General features: G+C 40.2%; 3 protein-coding genes and 1 long non-coding RNA gene across 6 annotated transcripts in view; 3 read left to right on the plus strand and 1 right to left on the minus strand.

Annotated features, from left to right (window-relative positions):
* Positions 1 to 159: 159 nt before the first annotated feature.
* Positions 160 to 10,785, plus strand: LOC144530692 (uncharacterized). Its single transcript, XM_078270362.1, has 5 exons — positions 160 to 353; positions 2,779 to 2,918; positions 8,038 to 8,186; positions 8,640 to 8,670; positions 10,608 to 10,785. Exons 1-5 carry the CDS (start codon positions 298 to 300, stop codon positions 10,754 to 10,756), a joined length of 525 nt encoding a protein of 174 aa, XP_078126488.1. The 5' UTR covers positions 160 to 297; the 3' UTR covers positions 10,757 to 10,785.
* On the minus strand, positions 6,186 to 23,744 carry LOC144530694 (uncharacterized). Its single transcript, XR_013503142.1, has 3 exons — positions 23,680 to 23,744; positions 16,283 to 16,362; positions 6,186 to 8,207 (listed from the first exon to the last, which is right to left on the minus strand). It is a non-coding gene; the product is annotated as an uncharacterized LOC144530694 (long non-coding RNA).
* On the plus strand, positions 16,629 to 19,029 carry LOC144530691 (uncharacterized). The gene is made up of 4 exons (XM_078270361.1): positions 16,629 to 16,789; positions 16,933 to 17,283; positions 17,570 to 17,679; positions 18,404 to 19,029. Exons 1-4 carry the CDS (start codon positions 16,720 to 16,722, stop codon positions 18,494 to 18,496), a joined length of 624 nt encoding a protein of 207 aa, XP_078126487.1. The 5' UTR covers positions 16,629 to 16,719; the 3' UTR covers positions 18,497 to 19,029.
* Positions 23,745 to 25,274: 1,530 nt separating the features above from the next.
* septin9a (septin 9a) overlaps positions 25,275 to 26,964 on the plus strand; it is a 74,341-nt gene continuing 72,651 nt past the window's right edge. For 2 of the 3 annotated variants that reach the window (XM_078269244.1, XM_078269248.1), the window contains exon 1: positions 25,275 to 25,704. In XM_078269244.1, the coding sequence (XP_078125370.1) occupies positions 25,683 to 25,704 (22 nt within the window). In that variant the 5' untranslated portion in view covers positions 25,275 to 25,682. The remainder of the gene's footprint in view (positions 25,705 to 26,964) is intronic. The other variant, XM_078269249.1, reaches the window with a different exon arrangement.

Here is a 26,964-nt window from a genome sequence, read left to right on the forward strand (position 1 = left end):
GTCAGATCACTGACATGAAGCCGATACCTGCCACCAACAAGAGGGCGATCGATGAGGTTCTGTCCAATAAGAGATGAGTTCTGTGATGTTCTGTCCAATCAGAGCGGGTCGAACGCTGGTGGGATGGGTCTCGTGGGCTGGCACCGCAGAACCTACGGATCTGGTCTTCGTTATGTTCAGTCAGTGTCGGGTGGAGTCTACATCCCATCGCAGCTCTGCGGGGAAGGAGGAGGACTGCTTTTATTAGTTTCTCATTGAGTATTTGTTATCGCCGAGGCATCGAAATACTCTATTAAAATGACGACAACAACCACCTATAAAGGAATGGAACCTGGTTCTAAAAGCAGTTCCAGGTAAAAAGAGCTGAAATCCTTTCACGGAGGAACAAAAGAAGTGTGATGCGGGCAAGCCTCTCGGCTAGCAAACGCCTCTTTTCTGCTAAAGGCAGCCTGCTACCTAACATTAGCCCGCTGCTGGCTGGCGAGGGATTTTTCTGGATTTAGCTAAACTGTCACATAGTCTTGCTAATTAAGTTAATCTTATTGAGAGACTGATGCACCATATAGCCTTTAGCTAACGTTAAAACAAGTTAGTTAGGTTAGCCTGTCTGGGCTTTGTAGAATCATGTTAATTAGCTAGGCATGCGAGTTTGAGAAAGAAAGGAAAAAAAAAAAAGAGACACGAAGGGGTGTTTTCCATTTCCTTGTATACTGGGGGGAGAAATGGTCAAAGCTACCTAACGTTAGCCCGTCGGCTTTAACTAGCCGTTGTCGATTACAAAATAACTTTTTTGTTGGCTAAGTCCCAGCTCCTTTCCTGTGGTGATTTCTAAATGTGCTGTTCTTTGGATTTGCTAGCTAGCTAACGATCTTGTACCTAATCTATTAAGTGTGGATTTTGTAGCAATGTTTCAATAGAGGAAAAAATGTAGACTTTAGGAGCGAGAGTCCAGATACGCGATTGATTGCAGGAAGATTCCTTACGTCTGCATATGTCGTTATCACCGATATGGCTCATTGTTGGTTAGAGCGAATGGAAGTTTCCAGAAACTCGAATAATGCCCATAACCCATTTGTGGTTTTAATAGACATGTCTACGCCGTTGTCTTCGTCTGGCGAACAATATCCGTTAAATCTTTATATTCATGGGAAAACACCTTAAGAGGGCCACTCATCCTCGAAGCACGCAGTCATAGCTTTCCAGTAAGTGATGCGTCTCGTCTGGATGCATCCCTGCCCCTTTGCAGTGAAAACAATGCAGAGAAAATGCCTTTTTAATTTACGGCTGCCTCAATAATGGGTCATTGTTTAAGGGCATATTTGGGGGAAACTAGTAACGTTAATACTGGTATTAGCCTTTGCTTAGTGAGCATGTCAAATCTCGGTGAGCTATTAAGCGTTTTGAAGTCGCATGCTGTTTTCGGATGATGCAGGGGCTTGGGTGGGGGCTTTGCGCTAGATAAGCCTGTAAATCTTTTCTCAGCTCTTTGCTTTTGCTTCTTAAAGACCTTTTTACGAGCTGCTGGTCATTTCTGATGCTGGCCGACCAAATGGATCCGTACAACATCCACTTGAGCAGAATTAGGCTAAAATCTTAGTAGGCCATTAAAAGCCTCCCACCCTGCCTTATCGTCGTGCCATCTTTGGCTTTGGATCTCGGCTATGTCTGCCTAGTAGCGCCACCAGCTTGAAGCTGCCCTCCAGCTTCCAAACATTAATGCCATTTCATTGATATTATTTGCAGTTTCATTCTAGGGTGGGGTCTGCTGCCAGACTGTTAAAAGCTTTTCCCGCATCGCAATCCATGTGGAAAGCATGAGCTCATCCTCTCTGGCTGGGAGGTGAAGTCTGGTTTAGGCATTATTGTCACAGCCAAGTGTGACGATTATTAATGTGTGTGTGTGTACAAGAATTGATTGAGAAAATTCACGCCAATGCTGTCCACAGTCCAGTGTGGATTTTCTTGCTTTCTTTGTAGTTTTGCTTTGAGAGTGGGGTCGTTTTTTTGGACTCCATCTGCCTGCCTGGCCCTTGGACAGCTGCTCAGTGTGTCAGCTGGTGGCTTCAGAGACTCTTAGGAGAGAAGCCTTTGCTGAAAAAAGAGGGAGGGGTCCAGCAGGGGCTCTGCAAACACACCAGTTTTTTTCGTCCACCTCAACTGTCCTTCAGCACAGCGAGGAAAAAGGGTTTCCCTATTCATTATCGTGTTCCTTTTGTTCAGCTTTTGGTGGAAGGAATGTCGGTGGAAAGGGTGCAGGGTGCTTTGTTTACCATGCATTGGGATGTATGCAGGCCTTCTACAGTATATTGTTCTAGCACAGCACAGTCTATAAGGTGACCTATATCAGCTGTGGACATCAGACTTTTCACCTCTGTTGTGTAATATTGACCCAATAGGGGCATCCGATTTGTTGTACTCATTTAATAATGGAATAACAATGCTACTAGGAACGGACCCCTACCCCTCATGTGTCACTGCAAAGGAATCTGTGCTGAGGAGAGGCAGCAGCTAGCCAGCTAACTCTTTTATTATATGTGACTAGAGTCAGCTGCAGGGCAGAGATTGTGACAGGCTGACAGCCGGGGTTTAGAGAGCGGAGACCTTGCTGGTAGTCTGTGTTTTTGTGTGTGTGGTATGTGTATAAAAGGGTTGGGGTGGAGCTGATCAGTACCATGTGACATGAAGGCCTTGTGTTTTAGTTTGGCCTGAGAGTGGTGGATGGGAGCAGGATGTCAATAAAATGACATTATAATCCATCATCGCATCGTTGCTCCTCAGGGTACTACGACCGCCGGGCGGAACCTCCAGCATCTCCTTCGGCACGGACGACAACTCAACCCCCCGCAAGGACAAGATGGCCTCCAACATCTTTGCAGAACCTGAGGACCCGCATGCTCATCGGAGGAACAATCCACCCAGTAACTCAATCTAACATCACTCTAACCTATCTAAGTTCACTTTCCATGTGGCAATACCAGAGCCAAATTAATGAAAACAGGGTTTTGATTTACACAGTAACATTAACAGTGATTTGAGTTATGCACCAGGGAGGGCGTATAAGCACTGATGGGCATAGTATGGGCAAGTTCAATTTTGTAAAAGTAGACAGAACTACCAGAAACCTTAAGTAAGCAAAACGAACCATGGACTTAATTATTCTAACTTGAGCGAGAAAAAGATACCAACTGTAGTGTTATTAAGTATTTTTCCATTTAGGTTGTCAGAAAGAACATCCCACAAGCGAAATAGCCAAAAAGCCCTGGAGTGCTAAGTTAAGGGTAATTTGAAGCAAGGCTTTGTTAGATGGGGATAAGGATCAGCCCTCAACGGAAAGAAATAGGTCAGTTAAAAAATGTGTGCCATGGGTGAAATGTGTGGCCTTGCATAGACATTAGGGAAGTTTTATTGAGCACACGAGGGAAGGCAATCAAATGCAGCAGTAGAGCATATGAGACCTGTGAATGACTTTGAGTTGTCAATGTCACTGCAAACCTACAGCCACATAGGCTTGAATTAAAAATGTAAAGTAGTCTGACTAGGGCTGTCCCAAATGATTCTTTTTTTTGAACGATTAAGCTAGTGATTATTTTCGATTAGTCGACTAATCTAACGATTAATTTTCCAATTAGCGATTCTTTTCCCATTGCTCAATTAACAATTTACACAAAACAAATTTCAATAAGGTTCAAATCTCTATTTATTAAAATTGTTTAACACTGCACTGTTCAAGTAAAATGAATGTGTAGTGCAACCTGAAGCCAGATGTATGTCAGGCCAACCACAAAATAAAGTCACTTAAAGTAAACAGAGCAAGTGCAAAAAGAGTAGCCTGTATTTGCTTTTTTTTAACAGTAGTAGGTATAATAATGAATAAGCTATTGTTTAACATCCAAGTGCTTCTCCCTTTTTAATCTTACAGTTAAAAAAAAAAAAATGCAATTCTAGCAACATGACATCCGATGTATCAAATAAATCCAACATAAGGCAAGTTGCAGAGTGTCTAATATTACCGTCTGTAATCGATTGGGTCACTCATGATGATGGTAAACCAAAACAATAACACTGCTGACTGACAGCGTCTGATGATGCTTAAAGTGCCCATATTATGAAAAAAACACTTTTTCTAGGATTTGGGGTGTTCTTTTGTGTCTCTGGTGCTTCCACACGCATACAAACTCTGATCAATCTCTCCATCCATGCTGTTTTGAGTGATACGGTTTCTGAATGTGTCCTGCCTTCAGTCTCCGGGTGAGCTGTTCAAAATCAGCACGGCTTGTGACGTCACAAGCCGAAACGAGCTGGCTAACCGCAACCATTAGCTCCTAGCATGCTACCTCGTTCTCAATAGCAAAGCACTGCTACAACACACAAGTTCACCATAATCTACAAAAGAACTACTTACATGTGCGCCCTGATTTAGAAGTCTAGCCCAGCTAATCCTGCCTTGTAACTGACCGAAGTTGTCGAAACAGCCTTTCTTTTACTGTCTATGGAGCTAGCTAGCTGACATGATCTACAGCTGAGCTACTGCGCATGTGCGAGTGCAATCAAAGATAGTACAGAAGAAGAAAAGAGGTCTCACTCTGTAGCTGAAACAGAGACCAGCTGAAAAGAGGATCTGCAGCAGTGAGAGAGAGCGGTGCAGTACAACAAAAATATGGTGTTTTTTGAAAATTAAACCATGTAAACCTATTCTGGTACAACCTTAAAATACAATTATGAACCTGAAAATGAGCATAATATGGGTGCTTTAATGTTAAGTCATAGCGGGGCGTTAAAGCGAATCAGACTAACGTACCGTTGGGCTACTACTGGGAACACATTCCATGTCACTATGTTGATAATCGCACATGCTTGGGAGTAAAGCTTAGATCAGGCCCCAAAAAAATCAAGCCTGAGCCCGTGCACATCGTGTCCAAGCCCGGCCCGGCCCATTAACTGAAATTATGAGCCAGAGCCCGATTTTTAACCCGACAATTTGTTAATACGTGGGCCGTTATAAAGGACTTGTGAGATATCTAAAACAATGTGGCCTGGTTGCGCAATTATCAAAGACAGTGCTACAGATGGGGGAGACACGATTTAGCACAGTTTACCTCACAGTCAAGTCAGTGCAGGACATCTACCCAGAGCTACGGCAGAAGCTGGAGAGGCATAGCTTTCTCCCCACCCAATTAGGCTAATAAAGTAATGATTAAAAAAACACAAATGCTTGATCAAGGGCCCGAGGATAGTGAGGGGAAATATCGACCCGACCCGTCTGTCAAGTTTGGGATCGGGCAGAGAATCTAAACTCTACTTGGGAGGGAAAGGGACAAAAAGGTGAGCAGAACTTACGGTGTTTTGCTGCTGTTCCCCTGACTCAGGGATGCTTTTTACAAAGTCTACAGACTACCACGTTGTTGTTGTTGGCATTACGAGTAAAATACTCTTTTTCTCAACGTGTTGTTGAACTTGCGAGGAATCCATACTTGCGCTGTTGCTGGAGGCAGCCATGTTGTTTTTAGATTTCTACACGTGGCGACGCAAATTATTTGTGTCGACGCATTCACGTAATCGACGAACCGTCCCCGCCCTAAGTCTGACCTCATTTTGCCTGCTAGTATGTTTTTAATAATCCAGGTAAAACGTTAGCCAAACATAATTCACTCTTTAGTCTGCATTATCTTTATTGCTTGTAATTAGGGATGGGAATTTATACCCAGCTAGTTAGTTTTTGGGTAAGGTTTAAAGATTTGATGTAGTGCGTGAAGAGGAAGATTCAATGCAGTAGGATTCAGTTTCAGCTCGTGCAGTGAAGTTACTCACATGCCAGGGATCACATGTTTTCACACTGGCCACTTTGTGGGAAACGGTTTACATGGTGTATCAAATTGTCTGGATGTGTGGACAATGAAGAATTTACCCTAAAACCCTTACTTCAGCCTCTGACCTTTATGGGCAGCAGCTGCTGACAGTAAAAGTAATTGTCTCACTTGGGTCTAGGTCAAGTTCAGGGGAGCCTCCTCATAGTATTCCTACTCAAACGGATACAACTGGATGAGGATGTTTGTTTCTGCCTTAATGAGCAGGATGTTTTTTTTTTTTTTTAACAGGTTTTATAAGCATCGTGTGATCTGTCTGGCCTGGGTATGACCTCCTAGTATAGATGAACAGGTTTGTTTGCTTTGGCATGGCGTCCAGAGTAGATCCTTTTTAAATATGCCTTTGTTGTGAATACTGTCCTGCAGTACGTATCCATGCGTCACCCTTGGTATAGCCCTTGTGATAATAAGACATTCTCTTGCAACATTGTGTACACTAACAGAGGTTGGAAGACAACGTTGCATTTTGCCATTTTATGAAATTACAGGATGCGGAGGTGGGGAATGCTACAAAGTTCCTTCCATTCGAAGTACAGATGTTGCATTTAAGTAGTACGCATTTTAGACCACCGGGCACTGGCAGCCTCAGGCAATGTCAAGACAATGTCCTTTTTACTCTGCATAATCTGTAGACCTCACTGAACAGTTTTATAGGGACTATTTTAGTCCATTGAAAGTATTTCCAATGAAAATGTTCACAGCAACTTTATGGCTTATCCAAAGTGACTGGGACATTAGTTCTTGAAAGATATCTTTTAGTTTTTCAAGTGTTCTCTTTTAATGCTTAGATCAATGAAATTTCGTTAACTTTAATAGTATTGGGGCGATGGTAAATAAAGTATCTTCATGGCTACCACTAGGAGTAATTCTTATAGTTGGTTAGGGGTTTTAAAAAAAATCTCCTAATGGGAGTTATGACTGTTGTGTCAGTTCGACTGTACGGATGTGGATGTTTCTGCTGACACATAAGCATATTCTTATTCAGCCAGAGACTTTGGCAGGTTGTATGTCAGGATTTTAGGGTTTTCAGATACCAGAGCTGTTGGTTTGTTCAAGTGCCCTCAGCTTCTGGCCACATGAGGAACACTGTAATCAGAGAGGAAGCCAACACTACCAGCAGCAGCATGACTGCTGTTTCTGCATTCAAGTTTGTTGACCAGTGAGGTCAGTGTTATCATACATCTGTGTCATGGACCCAGGAGATCTATACGGTTAAGTAGAAGGCTATGTGTTGTTATGATGATAACGTAATGCATCACTGTCAAGCCCATGCACCTGGTTTAATCCTCTGTTCAGATAATTGATCAGACTCAGAAATCAGAAATGTGGAGCCAGTAATGAAGGAGCTCTTGTTGAGGGATCAAGGCTCTCAACAGTGACTAATTCACTTCACTCCATTAACAACAATGGCTGCTCTTCCTCTCCTTCAGCAGGCGTTGTTCCCCTCATAACAAAGACCCAGTCTGTCCCCTCCCTGGCCCTCTGGACTAGAGCTGGGCTATTGCCTTATGTGGCTGTACTTCCCCACAGTGGGCCAAACACTGGGTTTTAAAGCTCTTCCTGATAAAGGAGAATACAGGCGCTACAGGGTTATGCGAGTTTTGGCATTCATGTTGTCTGCCTGGAAGTGTTCCACTGCGTTTCTGGATCTGGCACAAGCGGCTTTGGTGATGTTTCCTGTTGGTTCTCAGTGATTTTTGTCTCATGTTATTTCAGTCAAATTCCCCCATAAAGCTGATGTTTTGTCAAATCGGAGAAGATGAATCTTTTGGTGAGCATGGTTGCCTCGTGGGCTTTGTGGCTAAATGGATTAGTGTCCATATGGTATGACTCTGCTGCTTTTAAGCCCGAGTCATGTTTTCTCATTTGTCTTTTGTGTTTCCTGTCTAGCTTCAATAAAAATCTATTGACCAAAAAGAAAAACAAATAAAATGGGCATTACAGCTTGTATATGTATGTATTGTCTTCCCCTTAAAGTGTTGTTGTTTTTTTTTTATATAAATCTGAAACAAAAGTCTAAGATGGTTTTGTATGCTGTACATATTGTAAAGCCCCTTCAGGCAAATTTGTGATATTAGGCTATGCAAATAAAATTGACCTGACTTGACAAATACACTCTGCTCTAGTCTTTCATAAGTTTGTTGCTCAGTCTGTCTGTCTCTTACCCTCCCAGCTGGGGCAGCCGCAGGAACCATCTGTGGGGAGCCCTCAGCTCCACTTAGACGATGCCAGCAGCCTCTTCTCTTCCCCAAGAACCCTGAACCGGAACTGACCACCATCCACAACTCAGGGGCAGCCTTGGTCTGGAACCAGAGACGAGAGGTACTTCTCACTTAAGAATCCCTGTGGAGGTTTAATTTTTTTATTCTGGGAATGCGTCGGTCTTCACCTGCTGACATGAATAGACTTTTCTAATTTAGCAATTTAACTGTGGTATAAAGAAACAGTGAAACGGAATATCTGTTACGAGATATAATCCACTGGGTAAATAAAAACCTGGCTTGCCTACCAGAAACGTATAATATCTCAAGGGTCAGAAAGCTCAGTATTAGCAGAAGCTTCTGTTGGAGCGATTGCCTTCTGGATGGTGTTCTGAAAGAATTATTCTTCTGTACATTATTTTCTCTTCTGGCTAAATAACAACACTTCCTCCTACACCAAGGTCACAGAGTGTCAGAGTACAAGTAATACGATTCAGATATAGGAATACAGGAAGACCTTTTTATATGGTTCAGTGAGGATATCTGATATCCTTGTCTTGTGTTTTGATTGTAGGTTGTGAATGGCCAACAACCAGCAAATGATGGTAAGTATCCTGAATTCTTGAGCTGTTTATAAAAAGGCTTTTAAGTGTCTGTCACACGCTCACTATGTCTAAACAGCAGTGCGTGACTTAGATTACTCAGTGAATAGCTCCATGGTACACTATAACCGATCCGGTAATTCCACTTTCACTGACTCTAAATATCGTGTGCTGCTGGCATACCGTGACTTTAGGATACAGTACACATGTTCTCCCTTTCTAAGTCAACATCACGCAATCTCTTTGATGTGGTTTTTCCTTGTCATGATGGCGTGATGGTCTGTAGTCAAGCAGCTGTTCTTTGATAGCAGGCTTCACTTAGTATTAAGAGCTTTTTATTAACCTCCAGGTGCGTGTTTGTAAGAGAGGGGCTGGCTCCTCAGATAATGGAGGGTTTGAACACACCTCCTATATGAGCATTTAAAAATCAAAGCTCGCTTATATGCCATGCTGTTGAATGTGATTGGAATGTGTGTGCACTTTGAAGCATGTTTATGTGTAATGTGTATTAACGTTTGAATGAAAAATATTGAGGACTTCAGTCAGTTTATTAACACGGTGTAGCTCGTCTATTTCTTCACATATAGTTCTTTTTAAAAACCAGCTTATTTTACAGAGGAAAAAGGTAGCCAGGAGTGGGAAGAAAATTGTGTCAAAGGAGTGCCATAAAAAGTAATTAGAAAAATAAATAAATGTGGAAATGTACACAGATAACTAAATATTAAAGAATAATTCTAAGCATTTTTTTTAAATTTCTATTCACATTTATTTAAGTTAATTTATTTCTGTTTATATTTAAAAATATATATTTGTTGCATATAAACTACTTTATTTATTTTTTAATACTATTTTTGTAAACCGCTCACGTTTGGGGTAGAATGCATCAAATCGGCACCTGAAACACAGGCGGAAAAGCCTTCGTAAATCTGGCCCAAAGAGTTTAAAATATGTGAGCTTCTGGCACTAGTTTTGTAAAACTATAATTAATGCAGCTGTCATAGCAGCCCCGCCACTTGATCTAATATCAAGCCCAGAATATTTCAGTGTCCATTCTGCCTAAAAGATTTTAAAATCTGCGTTACCCTTATTTGTGACATTTTAAGTCAAAAGTCCCCGTGAATTTGCACATTCTACAGTAATTTAGGCACTAATTGACAACGAGCATTTGGGCTGCTTCAGCACTGTGACGTTATTACAGAACTGGCTTGCTCGCTTAACTCTTGCAGTGACTACATATTAAGTCAACATTTAGTTAAGACCAGAGTATGACTCGTTGCCATTTGTACGAACATAAACATTTCAGTTTTCATTAATGTATAATTTCAGCAAAGCAAGACTGCTAACCCCATCTGCTAAAAACATCTTGGTAGCAGTAGCTACTCTTAAATTACATATTTTAAATGGTAAATGAATGTACTGTATTGATTTTGAAGGTCGTTATTAACAAATGGTAGATGTAAAGCTGAAAAAGCACATTCTGTTTTGATGCTGTTTTCCGTTCATGTTCCCTGTAGTTTTTCCAAAGGCAGTGTGCTGTTTTAAGGTCTTATCTGGTCCATGTCAAAGTTGTTAAAGTTAAGAAATAATCAGTTTTAAAATGCATAAAATGAAGCCATTACATTCTACCCATCTGTTCCACAGTTTACCAGTGTACCCTGAAAAGCCTTAGCCCCTTTTTTGTCTCAGCTTTGGCTTTTCTTTAATTGACGCTTTCTGCCTTTTGCAGGGCAGTACTGTTGAGAATATGTTATGCCATCTACTATAATTAGCTTCCAGAGTGTGTTTTACCAGATAAACATGGTGTTTTACTGTGACATGTTAGCTGATTGGCCCTACTCACATATACTGTCATCCAGAAACCGTCTGTGATGGCATTCATTAAATAACAGCCACTGTTGCACGCTTTGGATTAATGTGTTGTCTTTTTGTTGCATCTGTAGAGTGTCCTGACAATGCGGAGGTGGAGCAAGAGGAGCCAGAGCAGCACAAGGAGACAACAGAGCCCGCTGCCCCGTCGGGAGGTGCCAACGCTGCCGCCGGCGGCCGGAGAAACCCCCCTGGTGGCAAGTCCAGCCTCATCCTGGGTTGAAACCACTTGCTGTTGTTTTTCATTCAAACGCTTTAAAGATAAATACCCCCCCCACCACTCTCTTCTTCCTCCTCATCAACTTGTCACCTTCTTCCCTTCTTCACATGCACTCACGCTGTCATGTCCATGGGCCCATGTGTCCTCTCCCTCCACCCTCAAACCTTTTGTTTTGATCCTTTTTTCTATTAAAAGAAGAAAACTGTTGACAAAAGCACTTTATGTATCGCTCTCCCCCTCTTCCATTTCAGGCCATCCTGTAGTGCATCGCGCCTGCTGGAAAAGGCATGACGTTTAGCTTGTCCTTCATTCTTCCCTGTTGTAAATGGTAAAGGAAAAAATAATAAAGATTTGATGCGTGGATTTCTAAATACAATAAAGATTGATATGAATTTGCTGTGGCTGACTTTTCTTTTTTTATATAGCAAAAAAGAATAGTATCGTAAGAATATTTGATTTTGCTAGACTGAATATTTCTGTTTAGAAGGGACATAAATAAAAGACTGTAGATAAAGGCATAAAGTATAAAATCTATTGTGCATGAATGTCTCAACACATAGAGCTGAATGTTATTTACGTACAGTGAGGTGGAGCCTGAAGACTGCTGCCGTTGAGAGCAGAGACTGGATATCTGCCCAGCCAAAGTAATCACAAAAGCGGCCTACAATTCTGCCAAAAGAGAAACTGCCTTTTCATGACATCATATGCTGGATATTTGGCTCTCTTTACAGTGTTTCTGATTTAAGATGGACATTGTGTTTTGTTGAGACTCTTAGGATGTTTAAAACAAAAGTCAGATTCAAAAGGTGAAGTGATTCATGCAAGATGTAATGTTACTCAGGAAAAATAATCTTAACAGCACTTCTCGAAGATGGCTTTATTTGGAAGTGCTTGTCTGAGCATGTTTGCCTTCTTGAGCAACATTAGGAAAAGGGAATACGGTACACCAATCGTTCTTTACCGTCATCTGTTGGTTTGTTTTTCTTTGACAATTCCAATATTAACTCCTTTCATATTCTCAAATATTTATAGATCATAGTTCTCTATAGATTAAAGATTATTTTGAGAATTAATCCTGAGTCACAAACTACACAAATGGTGATGAATCATGACAATAGTTGTATATAGATACTGGTAGACAAATAAGCAACCAACCAAATGTGTCTTTCTATCCAATTATAATTTTCAAAATTACAATTCAGGACTTGTTCTCCTGCCCTTATTGTGAAATACAAAAGGAACATTTGAGAAACTGTCACCTGTACCTGGTGCAAGATATGCAAATAACTCAACTATTACAGCCAGAGAGAGCAATGCCCCTACATCATTAGCATGACTAATAACAGCATGGAAGCTATAGTTGCTATATTGAATGTGTGGCAGAGGTTAGAGAGTAATGCTTATTTGGATGTTCAAGATATCAAATAAATGGATTCTCAAATAAACCCCATGAAGTAACTATTGATCATTAATCTCAGTTCAGTCTTTAAATTAGTGAACTGTATTCAACCAAGATTAATCTCAAGATGGAAAAATGATCGAAAGGTGAACGTGCCTATCCCTCAGTCTTTGTGAAATGCAAAAAGGCTCTCCCAATACAAAAATATCACCTGATTATTCATGACCCTATTATACAGTAATTTTGTCTTTACGCTGTGACTTTGGTTTGAATGGCTGTGTATTGTTGACTCTTTATAAGCCTCTTACTGCGAAGCTGAAGGATCTTTCAGCAATGATAACACACTCTTTGGAACATGGAATGACAGAAATGGGTTATTTGACAGGTTGTGCTGACCCTCAGCATCCAAGTATTTTATTGCTCACCGTGGGCTTTACCAAAAATACTGTGCATGCTCCATATGTCTGTAGCAGTGGCTTTTCTCTCTGCCTCTTGGGCTACAACTTGAGCTCAGAGCCAAACCCTGTGGCACAGCGGTGTGTTTAAGCCCTCATCTGCCTTGAAAGGCATGCAGAGGTCACTTAAGTTCAGGAAAAGAACTTCCTGCCCTGGAGAAACGCCAGGATGTTGGCGGGCACTCAATGAAGGCTTGTTTTCAGTAAGTGCTGTACCCACAGGGAAAGGCAGGTGCCTTGTATTATACCTTTAGACCTATTTTATGCAGTCTATCTTTTAGACACATAGTCAGAATGGATCTCTGGTGCTTTACTCAATGTTTTTCTTATGTACATGCAAACACACAAGAAACGAGTGAATAGTTATACCCGGCGTTCATTTTGAGTTCAAAATGTTTGGTGTACAATTGCATTTTGTTGTCTGTAGAACCAAATGCACTTTGCAAACACTGCAGTTTGCTCTTGTCGCCCTGGTCAACAGCTAATCAGTAAAATCACATAAGAAACAGATCCCCCCCCAATCATCCTTTTTTCCAGAGAGACAGGAGATTACCATTTTCCTCCCCCACAGCCATATGGCAAGTTATTTTACTGATGTCAGTGATGAATGTGTAAGCAACATTGCTCATTTGCAACTTCAATTTATTGACAGGGCCATTAAACCATGTGCACTCCAGATGAGGCCATGTGTGTTCCCAGGAGATCTTGGAAGAGGAAAAGGATACGAGAGCGTGGAAACATATTAAGGAAACGAGGTGAGTCATCTCTGAGTGACATGGCAAGCAATCAGGCAATCAATACTCCCATTCAGTCATACTGCACTGACTCAGCAACTAAGCAGGAGGAGAAAGGAGAATTTTAGGAAGAAATAACCCATTTATATGTTGCTCAGTATCCTAACACCAGAAGACAGCATTACGTCTCTCCTAAAATTATAAACCCACAACCAAAATAATGATCTTGTTATATTAAGAAACAAAATGTTAAAGAAATGATCTTCCTGTTCCATTACTGTTCTGTCCTCTCTGTGACCACAGACAGAGCCTCCAGATTATCTTGCAGTCTCAAAAATAAAAAGCTTCCCACCCACCAGAAGCCCTGAACAGGAAGCACTGGTTAGCAAATGGACAAGGCCGTTTCCGTAGCAACAAATGGAGCCTAAAAAGCCCTCCTTGCAGTGTCTGCTCTGGCTCACATTGTACCTCCTTAACCGGATGAGACTGGAGGAGGGGGTTGATGGAGAGAAGAGCAGTGGGATGGACAGGGACCATTTTTTATCTGTCCCACAGGGAGGTAGAGAGAGCAACGGGGGTGGGTGTAGTTTTTGAATTTATCTCCAACGACAGTGAAAGCCTTTATTGATGTGATTGATGTTGAGTTTACAATTCTCTCAGGACAGTGATAACTCAATGCAGTCTGTTGAGGTCATTTCAGCTCCAGCTTTATTGGTCATCGTCTTATAAAACTGTAAAAACTTGCGAGCAATCAGTACATGACTGACTGTGTCCTTAATATATAGTAGGATATTCTTTTGGTAAGATGCTGTATTTATTTTGTTTTTTTTGTCACTTCATACTCTACATGATTAACTGAGAGATGGGCTGATCATAAGCCTGACTGAATTTCAGAATCACAGTTACACTGTATGCCACACTTTATGCCTTATTTGATCTCGGTACCGAGACTCGGTAAGACATACTTTAATCCCCCACAGACTGTAATGTAGTTTTAAGCAGGATATAAGGGATTGTATTAGTGTTTTAATATGCCGTATATGTCAATAATTATAACCTCTCCTATGAAAACATATTTTATATTATTACAATTGTGTTTTACTTTATTGTCATTCATTATTGTTTACACAGCAGCTTATTGGTGCCTACATATGGAGTTGTTTATCATATATATGTTAATAATGACTACATTATAGTGTGTTGATCCATTTATGAAATGTGTATATATTGCTTATACATGCTAAATGTGGGGGTTAAAGTAAAGTGTTACCCAAATATCCTGTAGCCTATATAACCTGCTGTTTTAGGCATAGAACTAAATTTACACTCAGACATGTTTGTTCTTTTGCCACTAGAGGGCAGTGCAAACACTATCAAACAGACGCCTCCCACTCTCTGCTGACACTACACGTTTGACCTACTTTCGGTGTAGAATATGTACTCCAAGCTCTACAAAACATATCAACCAGTGCTAATGTATTTCCTTTCTGTCTGATGCTTTAGAGAGGTCTAATGAACAACAGTCTAGTGTTCAACTTCACTTTCAGTATTATAGTTCTTTTCCAATTGCTAACACACTAAAATGCTATAATAATAATAATAATAATAATAATAATAATAATAATAACTAGCCGAGACGAGGGGCCTAGGGGGCTAACCACGAGCTAGCGCTAGCATGCTAGCTCGTTCTCAATCTCAATCTCTTGGTCTGTGGCTGCTGGTTACAGCGTTCTTACTCAATACTGGACCACAGATTTCAAAAGAGTTTGGTTCACATTTGTCACTTAGACACCAATGCATGGGAAAATGGGGTCCAAGTTGATAAATACTGAAACACCATTATTAATGCAAATTAGCACATATTTAATTAGACAATGCCTAATGTTGCATAATGAAACATAAAAGTTCAGAAAACTTGTAATACCAAAAAATATTGTCTTAATGTAAGTAATCAACTGGGGGAAGTGTCATGCTGATATCTGTTAGTTCAAATATTTTCCCGATTCACCTGTAGTGTCAACATTTTTCAATACTTTCCACCAGTTGGATTTCTTAGGACTTTTTATATGTGATAGAGGAGACTTTTATGAGACTAGATGAGTGGAAACAGTTTTTGTTGCAATTTGTGTGGGGTCATGTTGCATAATGCGACCTCTGAGAAAACACGTGAGTTTCTCATGTTGTTTTTGCTTGACTTTTGGTCAAGAATCCTGAGGCGAACATTTTCAAAACCACTTCCTGTTAAGGATTTATATATTTATGTGAAACTTATCCTACAATCACTGTGAGCATGTCTGCTGTCTGGTTGAAGCTGACAACCATCCTTTGTCTCTCCTGCACAGCCCATGTGGTGAAATACTGTATACTGAGCTAGTAGAGTGGTTCCTTCCACTACTAGTGAAAACATGGCATTAGTTTAGCACATCTCCAATGTCTTCTGTATATGATTTGCTCAGAATATACTGTAATTTGTAACAAAATACTTTAAGGGCTTGAATTTGTGTATTTGAAATATTTAAAATACATTATTTAATATGTCATTTTTTTCTCAAATAAGACACATTTAAACAGTTTGTCTATTGTAGTCTTTGGCTAAATGCAAGGGAATCACATGACATGTCCTGTGTCATTGTGAACAACTGTATTTATTTTGTGTTTCCTGGGACTGCAGTGTTAGGGGGTACATGCAGTGTCAGGGGGTACATTCTGAGGTTGTTGTTGGTATTCGGGGAAGGGGAAGGGTCGCTTTTCATTCTCTTCTACTATTTTGTACTGCTGTGATGGTACTGTTTTGTGTTTTTTACACTCATTCAGTTGGTTGCTTGTAAAGTTGGAGATCTAAGAAATGTTCTTACTCCACTGCACTTATATTTATCGCTCTTGAAAAAGGCAACTGCTTCATGCCCAGTCTTATTGTCATCTGGAAGAACTAGTGCATTACCGTAGCTTACTTGTTCAGTTCCATCAGTTGCATTTGAATTGGCTGCCCACCCAGCATGCATCCCTGAATTCGTCGCCTCCCTAGTGAAAAAAATAGAAAATATTCACATAGAAGAAGCTGTAAAAATGACACAAAACAATGAATCAATTATCAAAATAGTTGGCAATTGATTTAATAGTTGACAACTACCATAATCGGTTAATCTTTGTAGCTCCATTTTAGAGAGGGATTAAAACAGTCTAACACACAAGTGTTAATGTGTAATGTAAGCCTACATTACAGTGTATCTAAGCTGTCTGTCTTCTCGCCCACATTAAACGCTTGATGTAGGTCACATGTTGCTGTTAGTCTAATTTGGTGGTGTGGGTGAAAACACATTTCCTACTGAAGACTTCGGAATTCAAGTGCACCACCTTTGTGTGACAGTCACTCTCAGCATGTTTGCTGTCTGGTTAAAGCTCATAACCCTCCTTACCATCGTCTCCAGCCCAGCCCGGAGTGGCCTAGGTAAGACTGGTTACACGTATAACAGCTAAGAATGAAACAAATGTGTTTGGTAGTAATTATTGTAATGTTATTCATAGAGCTTTATCAAATGTAAAGTGAGATGAAACAAAATAACGTTTTTTTTTGTGTCTTTCTCTATGTAGTGAGCAGTGAAGTGGTATGGAGAGAATTAGGGAAAGCAGTCACTATCCAGTGCAGACCTTCCAAACCAGACCAAGAGTACCTGAGTCTGAAAAAGGGTCTTAGTGAGGAGCATGAAGTTTTGTACAAAGAAGGCAACCCAGAAAAAAACACCATTCACAAAGAATTCATGGGCAGACTTCAGCTAAATGGAGTATTCCCCAATGTGGACATTCTCATCAAAAACTTGACCTCTGATGACACAGGACCGTACTGGTGCGTGTACAAGAAGTTTGACCTGGTGTCCAGTAAAAACCTGGAAATGAAAGGCACAGGGTCTGTTCTCCTGGTGGTGACAGGTGGGCCTCAGCAGGGTATGTATACTCACAAAACAAAAATACATACATACAGCAACAGGGACATGTAACAGTAGGCTTAGGATGTAACTAACTAATGCGTTAACTGACCAATTGTATTTCAGTCCAGGGATTTCACTTACCACCGTAAAGTTTCTGATGCATACTAAATTTACATTGACTTATCTAATAGAAATTGCGTTCATGCTTTATTTGCTTGATTGCAAATGAGACTGTTTTTGACTCCATTGCCATGCCATATTTTCACTGTAAAAAGTGTCCACACACTGTCCATTAATTACAGATTCAGCATGTGACCCACAAGAAAATTCTCTGTTCCTGGTAATTGTTGTGATCTGTGTTGCGCTACTGCTTGGCATCATCATATCCTTCCTCATATGGTTCATCTTTAAGGTACCCATGTGTTTTAGTTTGTGTGTGTGTGTGTGTGTGTGTGTGTGTTTGTGTGTTTTTCTGTATTTGATTGTACTTGGCTATGACTCACAAACTCTGATGGAATCTTGGGGGCGTTTTCCATGTTCCATGTTATTCTCAACAGTACTCAACTGATAAACACACATAGTCAAATCATTTGTGGAATTTATTCTTTTACTTTAAAAGCTGAGGTTTGTTGTCAGAGTCACTTTTACACAATATAATGGTGCAAAGCTGCATGCGACCAAGGTATTGCTTAGCAGAATGTTGAATCTGAATTCTGTTATTCTGTTTTTGTGTGTGTGTGTGTGTGTGTGTGTGTGTGTGTGTGTGTGTGTGTGTGTGTGTGTGTGTGTGTGTACACATATTTACATTATCATTTGGTCTTCAGTGTGTGGTGCTGTTGAATTGAATTAAATGAAATGCTTCTTGCTATTGTACAATACAGTTCAACAGTACATACATGTGTGTACCACATATAAACAGTATATATAAGTTGATATAAAGTATAATATATGATGATATAAATGGAAAAAAAGGAGAATGTATGTCATTTAAAATGACACTTTTTATAAGAAACGATCTAAACACAAAAAGCCTCAATAAAGAGAAGTTGCAAGAAATATACTGAATAATAATCCTACTACTTATTGTGTAATAGCCCTACATCTAACATGTTGAAAACAATATCTGTTGTTACCAGATCAAAACCACCAAAAAGCGCACCAAAAAGAAACCGAGGCACGTCACCACAAATGATGTTTATGAGGACATGCGTGGAACAATCAGACGCTGAAGATGTCAGCACGCAAGCAAGCAACCTGAAACTCCACAATCTCTCTGCACCACTAAGGAGAAAGTTATGCATGAGAAGCAATGTTGCAACTCAGCATGTTCTCTCTCATCTCTTCTGGCCCTACGTGTGTCTGGCTGAAAGACAGTTAAGACAATAAAGTCTATAAATTGCTAAAAGGTACAAACATGGGAACACCTGCACTGCCAATGAACAGTTTGTCACAACTGGCACAAAAAATACATAACACAACCCTGAAAGTATAGAGAAGTACAAATGTCTTGTCTTTTAGTGGCAATAAAGCAGAACTGGATTGTACTGACAAGAGGCCCTGACATGTACAGTATTTTTTAATGTAAATATGTCTTCTTTAATTTCAGTAATTTCTTATACAGTATTTTTGTACAAAGTGATGATTAGTTTAAAAAAAAAGGCAGGGTTAACTTGCCATATAAGATAAATAATATGTATTGTGATCATATTAACTGTAATTCTGTGTCTATATGAATAAAACAATATTAGGGATTAGTAATTTACTTTTTGATTTCCTTTTTTCTTGTTGATTTTTTCCTCTTTTTTTTTAACCTTTTTTCTTCATTGGTGAAATTATTTTCAGAATACCAGGATGCAGTGGTTTTGGGGCATCACCACCGAGCCATGACAAGACACAGCAAAAAAAAAATTCAGTTTTTAATATTGCGTGTTTCTTCTTTAATTAATGTCCCAAAAAATGAACAGGAAATACAAGAGTACCCCCAAATTAGGTAGATACAGTAGGGTGTCCTTGCAGTGGCAGTCTGATTTTATACTTTTAACTAAAGGAGAAAAGTTAGGGAGAAATGTCTGAGTGATCTAAATATCCAAATAGTTCAAACCAGTGCGTACCAGTTGAGAAGGGCTGACTCTTTGTTTACTTATATCTTAGCTGCAGCTTCACACTTTGGCGATTGATGAGCAGCATAGCAGCACTGGAATTATGTGGATTACTGAAAGTAAACAGTTGATGACATGAGTCAGTAAGTGGGTCTTACTGTAAACGTGCCCTAACAGTGCCCTACTGTAAAAGTGATAACATCACAACAAGGAAGTTCTACTGTTTCCATTATCATTTTCTGTGGTTCAATGTAGCCCAAAGCTTCAGTCCCACATCAAATCAGTCCATTTGTCATGTGTGGCTTTTGCGTGACACACTGTTGTTTTTATTATAATCACAGGATAATTCAATGTTTTTTTTTTAACTTAACAAGTCAAAGTAAATGTTAACCACACAAGAAGAAACAACCTTTTAAAAAACAGTATGATAATTTATTACCGGTGCCAAGTTGAGCCGAGTGCATGTTTTCACTAATGCAAACGCTGTAAATCAAGCAACAGTTTAAACTTCATAACTCAAGACAAAGTTGCCTGACTGAGAGACACTGTATGAGTCAACATTAAAATGTCACACAGGAAAAAACATCTCATCTTGTGGCAGCATGAAAGACAGAAGAATGTTTACTTGTGCGGTGGATCTGTGTGGTTACAAACTCGACCTGTGTCCTTCACCGAGCAGCAAGGAAAGATCAGCAGAAGCATGTTAAGTGTGAAATGTGTGTTTACACCTGTATGTGTGGTACGTTTCAAGATGTAGAGGTGCAAGTATGCAGTAATGTTTTGTGTGTATGAAGGGGGACACAACTTGCAAGAAGTCCAGCGAGAAATAGAAACTGTGCTTAGAGGTGAGTGGTAGTGCACACAAACGGAAACTGAGACTCCTCTGACGAGAATGACAACACACATAACACATAAGCACATTTACAGCAAGACACAAACCTCTGCACTACAAGGTCACAGTTACTTTACAGACAATTTTGTAACCCAGCAAATGTTCCATTTGTATCAATTCTACAAGTACAATAAACTCCTGATTGTGCAACTGCGGTAATTTCCATAACCTACCTGTCATGTCTTGTAACATGAAACACCAAATGATAAGGTACGGCAGAATCTGAGATATAAAAGTACATTGTAACACAGTAAGATATAATAATCTGCAACAGTTTTACGAAGCCAATAAGAGCTTTGATCTGTTTTTTAATGTAACCTTTGAGAGGCCTCACTATCATGGCTGATAATCTACACTTACAGGTGCTGTTGCCCATGTTATGTAATGAAACATGTTTTGAAATGTGGCTGCACAAATCACTTTTTTTTGGCTGTTGCTAAATTTGTCAAAAGTTCTTTTCTGTAACAGAGGCAAGAGCGGAAACTGTGACTTTCACTACAGCAGGTGCTTTTAGAGGTGTAGGTAGGTGTTGGGTAAGAAAAAGATTTAAGATAAGATAAGATATACTTTATACTTTATACAAGTCATATAATGTTCAAACGTATTAGAGCTATTGTTATCTCTCATGCACATAGACGTCAGTGTAACACCAAAAGTCTCAGATGTTATAACAATAGGATGTGGTTATGGCCTTAAATAAAGTCATAAATCACAAATACAAAGTCAGCCTTTTAAAGTGTAATGTAACATGTAACATAGCTAATATTTTTGATTTAATCTGTATGTACAGCATGTATTATGTATAACTTTATCAATCATCGGTTGATAAGAGTATATCAATGTAATTATAACCACATAGTTATTTCTTTGTATACATTTCACATGAATACAAGTTTTGTTGTTCTGAGGGATTGCTTTGTGGAGAAAATTTGTATTTTCATCAGCAACTGCAAGTGCAAATTGAATAATTCTGCAGAATAAAGCAAGCATTTATTTTCCCTAAAAAATTTTTTAGTAGAGTTTTAGGATTCACCTAAATCTAGATGCCTGACTTGCCGTTGCTGATGATGATACGCAGGGGCGTAGCACAAAATTCTGGGCCCTGTAGAAAGGCATTTTCTATGGGCCCCTCCCCGCATCCACAGCTATTCATTCTAGCATCTTTTTGGGCCCTCCTCACATGAGGGCCCTGGGTACCCAGTCCCTTTTTTCCCCCAGTCCGACGCCCCTGATGATACACACGCGTCTTGTACAGGTAGCAGTTTAGAGCCTCCATACAAAGTCTACATAACCTTTCAGCAGATTCTAAAATTAGAGGTCAATGTTAGCTGGGTCACAATCATCACGTGCGTGGCTTCATTAAGTATGAGGCTAAATGTATAATGGAATGCACAATGATTTGTTTTATTGATCAACAATATCTGGCAGCTTTCCTCACATGATATTTAGGGAACACTGTGGTTGTCTGATGTTTTGATTATGCTGATACAGCACATGCTCTTCCTCCTAGAAATCTTGAATTAATCTAGGCCAAAGTGTATCTACTGAAAAATTAGACTTAATTCTCTTTGGCGTAAATGTCTGGGGCCCTCTCTGCTACAGAGATCTGACACCGTGTCCTACTACATTTGTCCATCATTTGGTGTTATGATGGCGGGAGCTGTTTTATAAATTCCAATAAGCACTCAGTTGAGATCAGACAGTGATCAAAAGACACAGATTACGTTTGACTGACATTATAATTGTTTTAATGTAAATAACAATAGAACATGAAAACATTAAAACATGAAAAGCAAACACAAAAGCATTATTAACTATGAACATTAAAGGTACACTATGTAGGAATTTCTCCCATCTAGCGGTGAAATTGTATTTTGCATTCAAACGATGCTCTCTAGCGTCTCGCTTTTTCAAATGCGTGTTGCAACTACGGTAGCCGTTATGTACCAAGAAGCTATGACAACATGTCTTCCAATTTTCGCTTTTTTGGCGACGTGGATTCCATCTCCTGTGGCTCGGCATAAGTATGATCCTCCATTATGAACTAAAGCGCAGTGCAGGCTTTGCCGGGGCAGTGACAAGCGCCTCTCACTGATCTTCTCGGTTTCAGCTTGTTTCAGTCACGTGATGCTGGCTCTGAACGAAAACGCGTTGTGGATTAGCTAGACAGGTAGGCTAGCGCTTTATGTCCCTCTCAGGGATTATAGTTTTTCAAAATGGCGGAACGACATGGAAGCCTCCTCGGACTTGCCCGTCCAATGTAAATACAGAAAAGAAATTCTTCGCTTACGAGGATAAGTCAGATCATTGGCAGATGTCTTTTTACACCAATGAGGACATATTTATGAATGAAGACATTGATTTTAGCTAATACAATACTTCTACACAGTGTACCTTTAACAGCAGTCAAGGGGCTGTCCCAGTTTCAGATTTTTGGTGGATTTTAAGTTTTACTCAGCAACATTTAAAGCATTTAGTAATCCTGCGTTATGAGATGGGACCCTGGAGTCATAGAGTCACGAGGCCGCTCCATGCAGCCATCACTGTTTGATACATCTGGAACACAGAGACACTGAGCCTCTGAATCAGCAGTTATGGGATATTATCCCGATCCTGCAGAAGGTTTCTGGCTGCTGCTGACAAGCGAGGATTAATGCTGATGTTGTGATCCAGAGCATCCCACATTTAAAGCCACTGAAATGAAACTGACTAAGCTTTGGGGTAAACACATTTTAAAGGTTGCATGATGTTATTCTAATTTTCTTATTCAGGTACACGTTTCTTTCAACTTTTTTTCTGTGCTTTTCCAACCACTCAGTAATTATGCTTAGGATATAAACACTTCAACATACATTAAGTGTGATCTTCCATATGTCAGCATACTAGAGCTGTGTCAACCTTTTAAAACCAGAAACAAACGCTCGACACGTCTCTGGTCCATGCACAACAAGCACACTCATCTGCTTTCTGAGAACTGAGATGACTCACTTGACTTTTTTGTGGCACTTCCTTTGAAAATATTTGACTTGTGACAAGAAACACGTTCTTTATCTTACAAATACACACTTTACAATAATGTACACAAACGTTTGAGTAGTTACTAGGGAATGAATGAGGAACAAATGAGGAACTTACTGCTAGTGAACCATTAGTTAAAGGGATGGTTCGGAGTAATTTCACACATGACTTTGAGCCAAACACCCCCGACTTGGGCGGGTTAGCGCTATCAGCCGAATGGCTTAGTGCAGGCGCTAATGGAACCAAAGGTGTAGGCTAACTAGTAAATCACCCCACAAATAATGCCAGGAATGGTACCAAACTTCTACAGTGTAGTACAAATAGGTTCCTTACTCTGTACTGTATAAAATGAGGAATTGGAAAGTTTGTAAGTACACCAGGAGTTTATTTAAATAGCACTTGCCTGACGGCTTTGGTCTCTCCGAGCAGCCGGTGGTGAGACGGCAGTAAGGCGAGTGCTTAGGGACCGTCTACAAACTACAACACCGAAAAAAGATACAATAAAAACATTTATTAATTGACTGATTAAATAAGGTAGTGTCTCCAAACTCACGTCAATTGTAACCTGTCTCCAGTTGTACTACAGCACTTACTTTTAAAAAATAAGTTTTAAAGTTTTAAATTAATAAATAGTTTATATTTATAATTTTATATTACTCCGAACCATCCCTTTAATTTGTAACTCCTAAACTAATTTTAATGATTAGTTAATGACTAGTTCATAGAAAACCAAGCGAGGGACGAATCAGTAACGACTTGATAATTGATGAATTGTTAATAGGTATTTTCCTAATAATTTCTAATGAAGGACTATAATTATGAGTTACTAGAGAACAGACTGGGGGATCCTATATTAAAGAATCAATAAGTAATGATTAGTTAATAAATATCTGTGAATCGATCATACTGACCACTTTTTTTCATTAGTCGTTCCTGCCATTATGTTTTTTGCTGTTTGAAACTTCAGTTCCAATAAGCACTCAGTAGGGTAAGTGACGCACTCATAAAGTAAATTTTTTTATGTTTTACCGAGGGAAAGCACTTGCCTAATTTTAGTATATGCCAACGGATGGCACTCCAAAGAATGATGGGATATTAGCTCCCTGAATTATCTTGAGGGACAAACCTGAACATGCTTTCAATGAACTTTATTTATTTGAGCATTAAATAATTCAGGTGGTCTTTCAGAGCTGGATGTGCACAGATATCTGCTGCTGGGTCAAAGCTGATGTTGAGCTGTTGAACACAGACCACAGATCAGAATTCTGAGAGGAAGAGGACGAGACCCTGCAGCAGCCACAAGAGGTCTCTTTTCAGCTCAGAACTGCAGCTGTTTGTGGCAGGATATGAATCCAGGTCTTATGAACATGAAGCAGGTTGCTACAGTTTGACAAGTGGAATTTAAAAAGGTTAAAGGCCGTGGGCACAGCAGAATATTTCAATAGATGTGGGCGATCTCAACACGTGCTCCCACCCAGCCACAAAGTATATATTACAAACAAATTGTCCCTGCACTCCCCCATATCAAATACACACACACACACACACACACACACACACACACACACACACACACACACACACACACACACACACACACACCGGCCTGCCCACACAATACACACGTGGTAGTGTGTGGGTGATGGCATGAGCTCTTTGATAAATTGCACCATGCATACACACAAAGAGAGGGAGATTTACCTTCTATTTGTCTATTTCTAAGGATGATTATCATGTCTTATATAATCTGTTGGATGCCATTTATCATTCACAAATTTTGCGCAACAATCCAGACCTGCTGTATTTCAGGATTAGTACTGAGCTGTCCAATTCATTCATTTACTTCACATAGTTCTACTCAAATCACAAGCCTACAGCAAATATGACTCAAATGTCTTTATTCCACCCCTGAGCTTTGGCACGTGAAAACCCCAACAGTTACATTAAACCACTCCCGCTCCTGGACTGGGCGTGTGTCAGGAGCTCAGGTGTGATTGTATCCATTCCCAACAGACAGTCTCCCCAAGTGGTTCGCTGTGGAAATTAAGAGGGGAATAAGTTCAGGAAGTTCAATAAGAAGTGAATTTACCTGCGCCAAGGTGCGTTTGGAAAGCTGACCGTCCAGGAGTGGAGTGGCAGAACTGGATAGAGAGGCACAGAGAGAGAGTGAGAGAGAGAGTGAGAGAGAGAGTGAGAGAGAGAGACACACACAGAGAGAGAGAGAGAGAGAGAGAGAGAGAGAGAGAGAGAGAGAGAGAGAGGAGCGCACAAAAAGAAACAACCAGGAAAAGTTACGGATGCAAACTTCCCATTGACACACACTGAGAAACCAGAGCGATTCATCAACTGTTAAGATTTTCTAATTGAAATACCACTTAACGACTAAGAGAGGAAACATCTACAGTCATGAAGAAGTATTCATATCCAGGTAAGCGTGTTGCTCTTACATAACGCAACGTGTTTTTCTTTTTAGATATCATCAGGATGATTATAGGAAAAGGCTTGTAAAGTATTGGCGTGTGCGTGCTTGAGTGTGCCCGTGTGACAGCTAGACGGTAGGCCTATTGACGTAATTTCAGGTAAATGTTTAACAGCAATAGGTTATTCATCACTGCTCCTCAACAAATGTGAACATTTCAAACTATTCTTCTTTTCTTATTTCCCCTTTGCACAAAAAAAGGGGCCCAGACATCTGTGGGTGTGGTTGGGAAACATTTCTTCTCCAAAGGCCAGATGTTGTCTTATTGTAGCCGTTATAGCCTACATATGGCATCATGGCAGAAAGGTGGCACCAAGAGCTTCTTCTAAAAAGTCTTCAGGCAAAATGTGAGTTTCTTTTATGCCCTGAAGAACACAACAAAGAAGTTCACTTGTGGCCTTCTTGCCGCTGGTGTTTGTTTGTTTGTAATAGAATAACACTAAAACAGAAGAAACATGGAGTGCACAGCGGTTGTGCAGGATTCATTGGCAGTTGGTGGAAGAACAAAGTAAAATATTGCAATACTGTTCACTCCAATCATGAGAGAATTAGGTTGTTAATCGTTTTGACTGGCAGTTTTATGGTGCCGTTCATTCACTCCTCCCTGCTATTAGCCTGAAGGACTTGAATTGATGCATCTGCATCAAATCTACACAAACCTATTTATTCTGGGACTGGCTGGATCTGATTGTGGTTATTGCGAAATTGTGTGTTATTAAATGCAGAGGTTATCATAACTGGGTATTAGACAGCTTGCAGCTTTTTAAAGATGTCTGTATACTGATTGTGCAGGTGAAGTCAAATGTTTCTGCCTTGCTCCAAGACACTTCAGTGGGGAAATGTGAAGGATAGACTCACTAACGACAAGGGCTGCCCCAAACAGTCCATCACTACTGTGTACGTCCTTGTGACATCCCTCTATCTCCTTCCCTTCTTCCTTTGTCTCTCTTCTCCTCCAACTCTTCCTTTTTCTGCCCCTTTCTCTCCAGCACTTCTTACTATCATCTTACTATCATCTCCTGAGCCTCCTTGCCCTCCTCCCTCCTCTCTCTCTACCCTTCCTCTAAGCTCCAGCTCAGTCCAGTGTACACAACCCTATCCCGCGGAATGCCAGATTTCCCGGCTCGTCTTCCCAGAGTCTTTGTGCGATGAAGCGTCCAACAGTTTTCCATCAGAGCCAAGTGCATGTTGGGTCATGCTGCCTCTCCT

This window comes from Sander vitreus, chromosome 15 (assembly GCF_031162955.1).
Source record: "Sander vitreus isolate 19-12246 chromosome 15, sanVit1, whole genome shotgun sequence".
NCBI classification, from domain to species: Eukaryota; Metazoa; Chordata; class Actinopteri; order Perciformes; family Percidae; genus Sander; species Sander vitreus.